Source organism: Papaver somniferum, chromosome 1, assembly GCF_003573695.1.
Source record: "Papaver somniferum cultivar HN1 chromosome 1, ASM357369v1, whole genome shotgun sequence".
NCBI lineage: Eukaryota > Viridiplantae > Streptophyta > Magnoliopsida > Ranunculales > Papaveraceae > Papaver > Papaver somniferum.
The window spans coordinates 132,999,742-133,012,731 of NC_039358.1; the positions used below are offsets into that span (position 1 = coordinate 132,999,742).

At 37.0% G+C, this 12,990-nt stretch overlaps 1 protein-coding gene across 1 annotated transcript; it reads right to left on the minus strand.

Moving 5' to 3' along the window:
- Positions 1-10,746: 10,746 nt before the first annotated feature.
- LOC113350927 (5'-3' exoribonuclease 3-like) lies at positions 10,747-12,115 on the minus strand (the record flags this gene model as incomplete). The annotated part of the gene is made up of 1 exon (XM_026595031.1): positions 10,747-12,115. A coding segment is annotated over one exon (1,299 nt), but the record flags the coding sequence as incomplete, so codon positions are not given.
- Between the last annotated feature and the right edge of the window lie 875 nt (positions 12,116-12,990).

Sequence of the window (12,990 nt, forward strand, 5' to 3'; positions counted from 1 at the left end):
TCTTTTTTATTGCATGTTATGACCAGCTGTGTAGCGGGTCTCACAAAAAAAAAGTTAGCGTTATGACCAGCTGTGTAGCGGGTCTTTTCTCTTTTCTTGCACGTTATGATGACCAACTGTGTAGTGGGTCTTAAAATAAATAAATATATAAAAAAATAAAAATTATATGACCATCTGTGTAGCGGGTCTCTCTCTCTCTATCTTATTATATGACCAGCTGTGTAGCGGGTCAATCTTCTGTTTTGCTCGAGGGCTAACAAAATGTAAGTGTGGGGGAATTTGATAAGCACATAAGTGTGACGCATTTTCACCCATAAATACATTAGCTGAGACTCATTTTATCACTAATAAACTTGTTTGTAGGTGTTTTTGAGCAATAAACATTTTTGGAAAAATCAGCTCGAAAAGTTGTTAAAGGCACCCTCCGAGGGCATTTGCTAAGCGGACTCCCACCTTGGATAAGGGGAACCTCAATTTATAAGGGGCACCTCAGTTGAACACCTGCAATTCACACCCCATCTCTGGTTAAGGGCTTACCATATCCTTCCTCATTTTTAAAACTGTTTTTGGCAGGAAAGAAAAAACATAATTCCCTGGATTTGGTTTGCACGAGTTTTAGTCGCAGTTAGCTCATATTTTGGATTGGGATTGCTCTATTGACGCAAAACAGGGTTGGTAATGAAGTTTGATCCAAGAAAGGAAGGATATTTTCACCGATTTAAGAAAATAGGCAATATTATCTTCGTGAAGAATACTCGGGATTTCAACTGCTATAATCAAGGATTTCATGTGTTACAAAGTGTTTTACATCATCCAGAACGTCTGGGGATCCTGTTTGCAGAGTTAGAGTCGAAGAATAACACGTAAAAGGAATGTTTTCACGAGACAGGGATGAGATAAAACAGGGAAGATATTTTATCGGTTATTTCCAGAACGTATGAGCCGTAGTTGGGGAGTTGGCGTGTTTCTGTGGAGAGTTTGAACTCTGCTGAACTTGTATGACGTGTTTTGATAGAGTTGAACTGCTGTAGGCGCGTGCAGGAGAAGAAAAAGTGAAGTTACATGGAGTTGGAAGAAAAACAAGACACGAGGATATTCAAGTATTCTTCAATTCAGTTAAGATATTTCTGGAATATTTCGTGCTTGCAATTAGTCAAACTCAATCTATTACGAGCAGTCAATGTGTTTGGGTGAAGTATGAATGCAGAAGATGCGTATAAGAGTTAAACAGGGAAGGAAATATCGGTAATATGCAGGGGATTAAAAGAGGATTATTCTTTCGTTAATGACGAGATTCGATGGTGCTACTGGGTGTAAAAAGGATCTTTGGGAGCCAGATAAAGATATCGAGAGTTTGGGGCGAAGAATAGAGAGTTGCAGAGCAACTTCTATGTTGCTGCAGAGAAGAAGAAGACGAAGAACACAGACGACTCAGTAGGTCTGTCGTGTTAGAACTGTCACATTTTCTGGTCTTAGTGACAGTTTTTCTACGACAGTTTCCGAATATTGTTTACTGTAACAAGTGCTTAAGTTGTAATGGGGCTTTTGTAACGGCTGACAACCGTTGAAAACTCCCTATTTATAGTCTTTTCTCTTCTTTTCTTCATTGTAAGCACCAATTGAGCTATAAAAATATCTTTTGAGAGTGTCTACAATATGAGGAGTTAAACCCCTACACTGGGTCGACGGAGGAATCCGAATTTCATACATGGGTGAATTTATTTTATTCTCTATATGACTTTTGCACTAATTAAAATAGAATTATGATTTTGATTAATTAGTTATCATTTTATTAGATGGGTCATGCTTGCTTAAATATTTGATGTACCATGCTTACGATTTATAACTAATGTTTTGACGTTCTACTTTGGCAAAACAAGAGTCGATGTTTAATTTATTTATTGAGCGATAATTGTTGAGAATGAATAATTGATCCCTATAATATGAATGTGGTGGAATCCTAGTCCCAGTACCTCTCTCTTTTATTACTTTTATTAAACCTTTAAATTTAATCTTCACAAGTATTAGAGTTCGAATCCTATTTACTACGACAACAAATTAAAAATCATATCAAACTACACATTAATTCTCCCTCTTTTTGTCAATAAAATTGGCAAAGGTACGAAAACTAGTGGGATCCTAATGAAATTTCCATAGAGGCACTTCATGACCAAAATAAAGCACATATCAACTTTTTTAGATGCAATCATATAGCCGAAACTAAATGCATCCATCAAGGACTTTATAAAGATACAAGATAACCCCTATAATATTCCACAACCGCACTCTATACAAAGATTTGGCAATTAAGTACAAGTTCAATTAAGAACTCTCCCCCATAAAATTTCATTCCCGAAATAACAACAATAACGACCTTACTTTCACAAGAAAAGAAGGATTTCTTTGGACATTACACTAAGAACCCTGACAGAAAAACAAATTACTGAAACAAATGTAGAATTCAAGCAACACTCATTGGTATTCCAAACTCAATTGCCCAATGGATCGAGATAAGCACAGGGGCAAGAGTTTTAGAAATGATTAATTGACCAAAAAAACACTAATAGACTATCGTATGTGTTGAAACATAACAATATCTAATGGTTTGGTAAGAATATTAGCCAATTGTTGTTTGGAAGGCACAAATTCCATATTTATGATACCATTTTCATATAGATCTCGAATAAAATGGTACCTTATATCAATCTTCTTAGTTCTTGAGTGCTCAACGGGATTCTCTGTGATTCGAATCTCGCTAGAGTTGTCACAAAAGATCTTCAGTATTCCAGTATCAATTCCATAATCAGCAAACATTTGTTTCATCCAGAGAAGTTGAGTACAACATGAGCCAGCAACAATATATTCTGCCTCACATGTGGATAGGGATTTTGAATTTTGTTTCTTGCTATGACAGGCCACAAGATTCAGTCCTACATAGTAGAAACCCCCTGACGTACTTTTTCTATCTTCCACGCGTCCTGCCCAATCAGCATCTGAATATGCAGAAAGATCAATGTTAGTATCAAAGGTGTAAGATAGACCATACCCGACCGTGTGATTAACATACAGTATGATCCTTTTTGCAGCTGCAAGATGAGATTCCTTTGGGTTAGCCTGAAATCTAGCACAACAACCAACACTAAATGCAATATCAGGTCTAGTAGCTGTAAGATATAAAAGGCTACCAATAATAGATCGATACAGTTTTTGATCCACATTTACTCCTTTCTCATCTCTGTGTAGTTTACCAGTGGGGACATAGATGTCAGTTTTGGAGTTGACTTATCCATACTGAAGCTTGAGACAAGATCCTTAGCATATTTTTCTTCAGATAAGTAAATTTCATCCTTATGTTGCTGAATTTGTAATCCTAAGAAGAACTTTAGTTCACCAACATTGCTCATTTCAAATTCTTTGCCAACAGAGACTTGGAAATCTTTTGCAAGTTTCTCATAAGTTGAACCATAGATGATATCATCTACATAGACTTGAGCAATGACAACATCTTTCCCACTCCATTTGGTAAACAAATTTTTATTAGCTCCGCTTCTCGAAAAACCTTTCCTAAGAAGAGAAGTAGTTAATTTTTCGAACCAGGCACGAGGTGCTTGTTTTAACCCATATAATGCCTTTTTAAGCTTAAGGACATGATCTGGGAAATCAGGATTTTCGAAACCCTTAGGTTGAGCGACATAGACTTCTTCCTTTAAATTTATGTTTAGGAACGCGGATTTTATGTCCATTTGAAACAGCTTAACCTTAAGAAAACAAGCATGAGATAATAAAAATCGAATGGACTCAAGGCGTGCCACAGGAGTAAAGGTTTATCAAAGTCGATACCTTCAATCTGTGAATATCCTTGAGCGAAAAGTCTGGCTTTATTTCTGACAATTTTGCCAAATTCATCAGACTTATTCTTGAATATCCATTTGGTACCAACAATATTGATATTGGGGGGACAAGGTACAAGTTCCCATACGTCTTGTATTTGAAATTGATTTAACTCTTCATGCATTGCATTCACCCAAAAGGGATCGCTAAGAGCTTCATCAATATTTCTCGGTTCTACTTGTGAAAGATAACAACCAAAATTGCAGATATTTTGAAGTTGTCCTCTTGTATTAGCAGTAGAATCTCTACCTTCAATAATACTGTTGGGATCATGATTCCTTTGAACCCAGAGGTGTCGAGGAGGAACACGTTCTTGTTCAACAGGAGTAACCTGATCAGTGCTCTTCTCCTCGTCACTAGAAATATCAGGATCAGTAACAGTTTGAACGACTTCAACTGATTCTGGGATTTCTTGACTTTCTCAATTGTCTCAGTTGGAGGAAATTCAGCAGGAGGATTCTCATGATGAAAATTACTAATATCATCGATAATAACATTAGCAGATTCCATCATAACTTGGGTTCTGAGATTAAGCACTCGAAAACCACGACTATCAGAGGCATAGACAAGGAAGATACCTTCATCACTTTTAGTATCAAATTTCCCTCTCTGTTCTCGATCCTTTAGAATGTAGCACTTACTTCCAAACACTCTGAGATAGTGTAAGTTGGGTTTTCTACTGTACCACAACTCATAGGGAGTGTTTAGGGTTTTAGACCGTACGTAGACACGGTTGATCAAATAACATGTTCTGAAGCTAACTTCTCCCCAAAACCTTAAGGGTAAGTTTTTGTTATGGAGCACTACCCTGGCCATTTCTTGAATATTCCTATTCTTTCTTTCTGCAACTCCATTAGCTTGAGGAGTAATGGGTTGTGAGTATTGTTGAATAATCCCCAGTTCGTCACAAAATTCAAACACCTTAGTGTCCTTGAATTCAGTTCCACGGTCTCTTCTCATTTTCTTCATCTTGCGACCTTATTCTTTTTGGATTATATTAACAATAATCTTAAATTCATCAAGGGTTTCATTCTTATGAGATAGAAATGCAACCCAAGTGAATCTGGTGTAATCATCTACCATAACTAAAGCATACTTCTAACCCGCAACCGTGGGTTGTTGAATGGGTCCGAAGAGGTCCATATGAATTAAATCAAGTGAAGCTTTAGTGAGAATATCTCGAGATGATTTATGGTAAACTTTTGTTTGCTTACCCTTTTGACAGGCACCACATACATCATCAATCTTTGCATTGATTTTTGGAACGCCTCTAACAAGTTCTTTATTAATGATCTTAGTTAGAAGACGATAATTGATGTGACCAAAATGCTCATGCCAAAGATGTGTAGATTCCACCTTAGTCAAATTGCAACAGTTACTGAACTGAGTATCCAGAAGATAGCAATTGTTTTTACCACGAGTTCCCTGAAAAATTACTTTTCCAGCTTTGTCTACAATGTCACATCCATTTGCGTTGAAGACAACTCTATGGCCTTTATCACAGATTTGACTAATAGAAAGAAGGTTCGCAGTCATACCTTTTACGTATACTACATCATGGATTTCAGGTACGCCGGGAAGTTTGATCGTCCCCTTCTTGCTTATGTAGCAGCAACTCCCATCTCCAAATGTTACCAGACCTCCTTCATAGTCGTTTGAAGTAATAAACCACGAGAGATCACCATTCATATGTCGGCCACATCCACTATAAAGAAACCATTGAAAGGGCGATGTTGATTTTAAAGCAAAAGCTCCCATACTAACACTGCTATCTTGTTTAGGATTTCTGTTGGTTTAGTACATCCTTTTAGAGAAGCAACCAGTTGTTCAACTTTCTTATGAATATTACTTGCAACTTTTAGACTTTTCCGGAAGGACATACATGCATGTTGAAAGTGATTGCAAGAGTCAGAGAACATACATGGACCAACATCTTTAATCTCGTTTGAGTAGTTCTAAGTTCTATCAGGTTTCAGAAAGTCTAGACTTCGTTTATCATCTGTCTTACGACTATTCTTTAGAGAAGAATGAACAGAGTTGTTCAAATCCATTGAAGGAATTTTGACAGATTTCAAATCCTTATACATTGCAATTTCTGCAAAAAGATCAGAGTTGATCCGGATTTGTTCATCCAACTTTTTCTGGAGAATAACAAGTTTTTCAGAACTTTCTCTACGATCAGAATTTATTCCTGGTGAAGCGTTTATAGAGACTTTATTGTCCATATAGTCAGATCGCTACAAACACAAACTTATTAGGTCTTTAAACGTGTTTGCCTGCTCTGATACCAATTGAAAAAGTGGGGGTACAACAACCTCACCTAATAGTTCTCTTAGAAATTTGTATGGACTAACTCCAATATACTTTTAAGAGAATCAACTAGACAGTCAGACTCAATCTTAATAAAAAGTATATCAAAGAGTTGTATCTCAATTTCTCGATTCAATACTTACTCAAGCAAATAGAAATCTGCGAGTCTAATTGAATACAAGAGAAATTAACTTTAACGGTACCAAAGACCAATGTTCAAGTATCAATCAATTTCAATCAACAACCAAAGGTCGGATTTACCAATTGATTAATTCAACTCACAACCCGTGATAATTCAATTATATAAAAAATATAATGCGGAAAATAAATAACACAGACACCAGAAGTTTTTTTAACGAGGAAACCGCAAACGCGGAAAAACCCCGGGACCTAGTCCATATTGAACACACACTGTATTAAGCCGCTACAGACACTATCCAACTACAAACTAACTTCAGTGTGTAGTTGAACCCCAATCAATCTCACGTTGATCCAAGGTACAATTGCACTCCTTACGTATCTGATCCCAGTAGGATACTAAGCACTTGGTTCCCTTAGTTGATCTCACCCACAACTAAGAGTTGCTACGACCCAAAGTCGAAGACTTTAATAAAAAAATCTATATCACACAAAAAAGTCTACAAGAATAGATAAATCTGTCTCCCACATAAATACCTACGAGTTTTGTTCTGTCTTTTGATAAATCAAGGTGAATAGGAACCAATTGATATACCGGACTTATATTCCTTAAGAACAGCCTAGAAATATCAATCACCTCATAATAATCTTAATCGACTAGCGAAACAAGATATTGTGGAATCACAAATGATGAGACGAAGATGTTTGTGACTACTTTTCTATCTTGCCTATCGGAGTAATTAATATCAAGCCAATCTTACGATTGCACTCAATCACGATAGAAACAACAAGATCATTTCACGTAACTACAAAGAAAATAGGTAGGTCTGGCTTCACAATCCCAATGAAGTCTTCAAGTCGTTAACCTACAGGGTCTTAGTAGAAATCTAAGGTTAAATGAGAATCGACTCTATCTTATACAACTAGTATCACACATGAGTGTGGGGATTAGGTTTCCCAGTTGCTAGAGTTCTCCTTTATATAGTCTCCAAATCAGGGTTTGGAATCAATGCTACCTTGGTAACAAAGCATTCAATATTTACCGTTAGATGAAAACCTGAATAAATTCAAGCTAATATCTTTCAACCGTTAGATCGAACTTAGATTGTTATACACAAATGAAATGCACGCTCATTTAGGTTTGTGTAACCGTACCTAAACATATATACCTAGTTGGTTCAACAGTAGTAAACCAAATGGTTAGCCATATGAGCACTTTCATATCAACCTTATTCATCTTCACCATAAGTAGTTCAAATGACTCAAAAGAACTAGTTAGAGAGTTGTTCAATTGCTTAAATCTCATAGAAGTATATAAGACACAATCGAAACAAAAACGATTTTGATTCACTCGAATCGATTCATGAACATTATAGCCACGGTTTGCAAATATGCATTCCTTAGTTTATATATGTCTTAGTTCACGAATAAACCGTTTTTAGAAAATAATCTACTCAAGTATGCATACCGGTACGCATACTTAAGTATCCGGTTTGAGTCTATTTTCAGTTCACAAACTCCAGCAGAAATTCACGGGATGTGAACTTCCGGCAGTACGCGTACGGGTACGCGGACTTAGCTTCTGGACATCCTGAACTAGTAAAGTACGCATACTTTAGTTCAAGGATTTTGGACTTACACAAGTATGAGTTCAGATACAATGTTTATATCCATTCAAGTTTATATATTCTAAACTCTCATTTCAATCATTGAAACATTCTTAGAGGATGTTAAATAGAGGCTATTCACATACTATTTTTCATCAAAGCGATTTTCAAGATATTGAAGCAATCAACATGACTTTCGTCACTTGTAAAGATGAACTTGGACAAAGAGAAATCTTACAAACACATATTTCGAGAAATAGATAAGTGAGATAAACTCGGCTCGAAATAACAAATGTGTATAATCGAAGTCTATATAGCAATACGACTTTTGTCTCAAGATAAGAGATAAATTAGATAGACTTTTGAGTGGTAGATAAGTTCAAGTCTCCACATACCTTTTAGTCGATGAAGATCCACCAGTTCGTTGAGTAGTTCTTCGTCTTTGCATGATGAACGTCGTGGAGTCTAGAGCTCAACTACACTTTTTATCCTAGTCTGACAAAAAATCTTGAGATAGCAACGCTTGCGATTTCGACCGAGCAGTGCTCTAATACTTTTAAAATATTGGAAAATCTTTGATTCTTTTTGAGAAAGATTAAATCCGTACGATATTCTGACACTGAAAAAGCATGTCTTCAGTGTGGCGCTTTCGGACATGTCAAAAACTCTTGCAATTATACTGCAATGATACTGACTGCTTCTGACTATTGCGGAAAATAATCTTATAACAAGAAGGAAGAAAAGGAACCAAAAGACTGTCGCGCCAGGAGGGATCGCGAGCCTCGTAGTCGTCCAATCTCTTGACAACTTGTTCATAACATCACCTCATCTTGAAATCTCTTGAGATGGGGAAAGCATTTGTAAATGTTTGCTTTTGTTTTTTTTTTCTTTTTGTGATGTTGTTTTAAGGTTATTTGTTTTTCAGTATTTGGACTAGAAAAGGAATACCTTGTGTAATCTATAATGATCAAGAAAACATCTTATATTATTGAGCTAGCTCCAACTTCATGATGTAATAATATCACAATCATTACAGCACTTCCGAAAATCAACACCTCTTGTGCTCTGAAACTTTCCATTAAGCTAAGAATAAGATTAATCATCTTATTATATTGATTTTTAAAGTTGCCATATATTAAAAACATTTGAAAAACATAATTTGGTATAGTTTTATTATCAAATTGAGTTTGTATTTTCTCAATTCATGGGTTTCCGCACCCGAACCCGGCCAAGCCCATTAAGGCTTTATTAAAGGAGTACGCATGGGATTAGAAGTTGAGTTTAGGAGTTTCGATATGGTATGATGTATTCACAAATTGAGGGAAGTATGTGTTATTTTTGTTTTCACTCAATATGTTAATTTTTGGTCGTGTCATCTCAACTAACTCTTGTGCTCTAGATTTTTATCTGTTGAACTAAGATCAATGTTGATTATAATTGTCTATTTAAATGAGTCTGGACACAATTATTGTGCCCACGGACCCATGAGCGTTAGGTTCCAAAACTGGGCTGGAACTTGAGTCAAAGCATCTTCAAGAAGATTCTACAACAAATCTCTCTTCCCTTAGGTTTCTTAACCTAAAAATTGTTATATATATATATATGGTTCGTCACCTTGTATTGTATTTAACAGTTCTAGAATAACTCATGAACATTCCCGAACCATGGATGCTTCTAAGTTTTCAAACAACATAAAGGAATATAACAAGAAGAAGGAGAATGATGGTTGCTCATGCATTATTGAATTCTATGATAATCATGTCACCATATCATGTTACTTTTCTCAAGAACACACAAGGTCAAGACCGGTTCAGATGTCCTGAGATTTTGTTGTAAATATTATGAGTGACATCAAAGTAGTGTTCGAACAATTGTCTGCTGCCAAAAGGTATCTCAAACTTCTCAATTTGGAACTGGGAAAAGCCTCTGAAGACCTTGGCTCCCTCAAATCGCAAATTGCATACCACGTATGAATTTATTTTGTTTATCTAGGAAACCTCTTTTGAGATTTTGTTCCTGAGAAGGATAACTAGGGTTTGATATAGCAAAGATTGTGATTACACATAGCTATTTCCAACATTTTTCATCTTGCATGTTTATTTATTTAAATTCTAGAGTTGTTGGAAGACGAACTTGCAATATGTAATCATTATTGGTTTAATTATTCCAAAAATCTTATGAAATATTTGTGCCTTTACGTTCTCGTGAATCGAGCTAATATTTCATATATGCCCAAAAGTTAAATCTATTATGTTTTTATAAATGTAAAATAGAACAAACTCTTTGAGATTATTCCCACAGTATTGATCTTTTCGTGATCACACTTTGGTGTTTTGTTGCTTGACACACTCCGTAAGAATCTCTTATGTTGAGTAAAATCGAGTAAAGGTGTCTTTTTGTTCGTAACTGGACTTGAGATTAATTTATGTCGATACTTTGGATACAAATCCTTGTGATTTGTTAATGTCCGCAAAAATCCTTATTTTTCACAAAACCAAGCCACTCATGTTGTTCTCTTTGGAATGACATTTAATGGGGAAGAGTTCTTAAATGAACTTGTGCTTAATTGTTATATCTTTGTGGGGAGTGTGGATGTGGAATTATAAACGAGATGCTTGTGTGTTTTTAATCTCCTAGGATGAGCGCTAATTATTTATTACTATGGGAAATCATCTGAATAAGTTGATATGAGGAGTTGCATTTTAACTATGTTATTATGTAGGATCTAGAGCTGGCAAACGGGCGGGCCGGGGCTGGCTTGTTACGGGTTACACGGGTTCGGGTTAACACGGGTCAAAACCCGCGGGTTGATATTCTTCACGGGTGGTCATTTCTTCAACCCGCACCCGTAACGGGTTAAACCTGCGGGTTTACGGGTTAACCCGTTTATGGTCTATCTTAAACTGTAAACTGTTATTGACAAATTTATGTGCTGCCTCCCCAAGATGTCGACCAGAACCCCTTCCATTTCCGTGGTGGTTGTTTTTCCTGACATTTTCCCATGGTTTCCTTCCATTATCTTCATGCCATAAAGTAGGTGGTGGCTTCAAATCTTCTACTTCGACCATCCTCTTTGAGAAGATAACACCAGCTGAAGGTCGAGCGACATGAGTATGTGCATCAGGAAGTCTGTAAATAGCACAGATGACTTGATTATTCATAATATCGTCCATTCCGGGAACAGGCGATTGAAAGACCGGTGGGCAACGATCTCCATTACAAAGAGATATATATCCATTCATCCCGCCACTGGCCTTGGGGTCAATTTTTTCTTTCACTTCAGCCCCTTTTTTGTTAGACAACTGATCAGCGAGGCAAAATATGTATGGAGAGAGCGAGTTAGATGTCGAGATGAACAACATATTTTCCATGAAGCTGTTTCTTTTTGCTTCCTCCTCTGTCAAAGTATGTTCCACTTTTTTTATCTCAGCAAGAAGACGACTTTCATCAATGAATGGTAATTTAGCGATACCCTTCCATGCAAACCGCTTGCCATTCATGTCAACTTCAAAATCAGTCGGATAAAAATCAATAATCGGTGAAGTTGGGCCAGCCATCAATTTCCTATAATGCTCAGGTAGCGCATGGGAACTTGCAGCTGGAAAAACACCTTCATAATAATATTCCATCACCCAGCACAAGCCTTGTACGTATTTTAGAACAACATCTTTTCGTACTGCTTCAATCTCATCAAAGGTTTCAACTGAGAACTTTTCCTTGTAGTACCTTTCCTTCCACCCATCCTCACCCAATCTCACCTTGTCTTCTTCTTGGTCATCTCTATTCAAAAGGTCTGACTTCTCACGAATTAAGTCTTTAAGCTTCGCCTTCAGCTCCTCTTTGTTGTCACGTGTCTCCAGCTCTAAGCTATTTTCAGCCTCAACAATGGCTGCACCGACAGATCCCCCTGAATAAGTGTGTCTTGCCACCTTTCCTGTTCGTTCATATGGAGAAGGCAACGGAGCAGAAGCAAGACGAGATCCCTGAAACCGAGCAACTGGGACAAGGGACTCAGGCTTCACCGTAGGTTCCACATTATCACCCCTTTGTTTCTGGGCTTTGTCACGCTTGATTCTTGCCGCCTGCCGCTGACGAAGTCTAGCTCTTTTGGTGAAAATTACATCCTCATACGACCCCACTGCGGGTATATATCCTTTTATACCTTTAACGTACGGATAAGATTAACCCTAGAATAATCTGACGGTAGGGATTAAATATAACTTATTAATTAGGTGTTGTAGACGGGTTGACGGGTTTAACCCGCGGGTTTACGGGCCGGGACGGATAAACCCGTTTTCTCACAAGCCGCTATTTCTCCAACCCGCGCCCGGCTTGTTTAGGACCAAGCCAAGCCGGGCTCGGGTTTTCACGGGCCGGGTACGGGTTAATCCGCGGGTTTCAGCTTGTTTGCCAGCTCTAGTAGGATCTCTATCTTCCTTAGAACTTGAGATATCTTTTGGTTGTATTCATTATGATCCCACGATTTTCGTACTTTTTTTAATTTTATTGACAAATAGGGGGAGAATTATTTAGTGGTTTCATACTACATACAATTTACGGATCATTATGTAAGGGGGAGTGAATCATTAAACAATAGGTTTCAGCTATTATACAAAAGATGTAAGTATTGATTAAGGGGGATAAACATATCACCGAAGTATTACTTCAGAGTTGAGATACAATTGAACTTTGGAGAGAAGATAATAATACTATATTTTTGTATAACGACGAGAGTTATTATAGCAACGGATCTTCAACAACAACGATGATGAGTTAAACACGTTCAAAATCATTGCAACTTGAAATGTCGAAGAGTTTAGGGAGAGTTGAATATACCAAGGAAATCAAGGCATGATGGATCGAGGAGTTTTTCGAAGCTTTATTTTTGTTATCCATATGTATTAATAATTTTTCACTAAAATTGACAAAGGGGGAGATTGTTAGAGCATTGCTCGGTCGAACTCACAAGTATTGCTATATCAAGCTTGTTGTCAAATTTAGTTTTCAAAACTATATCTTGATTTCTAGTCTACAGTTAGTTAAG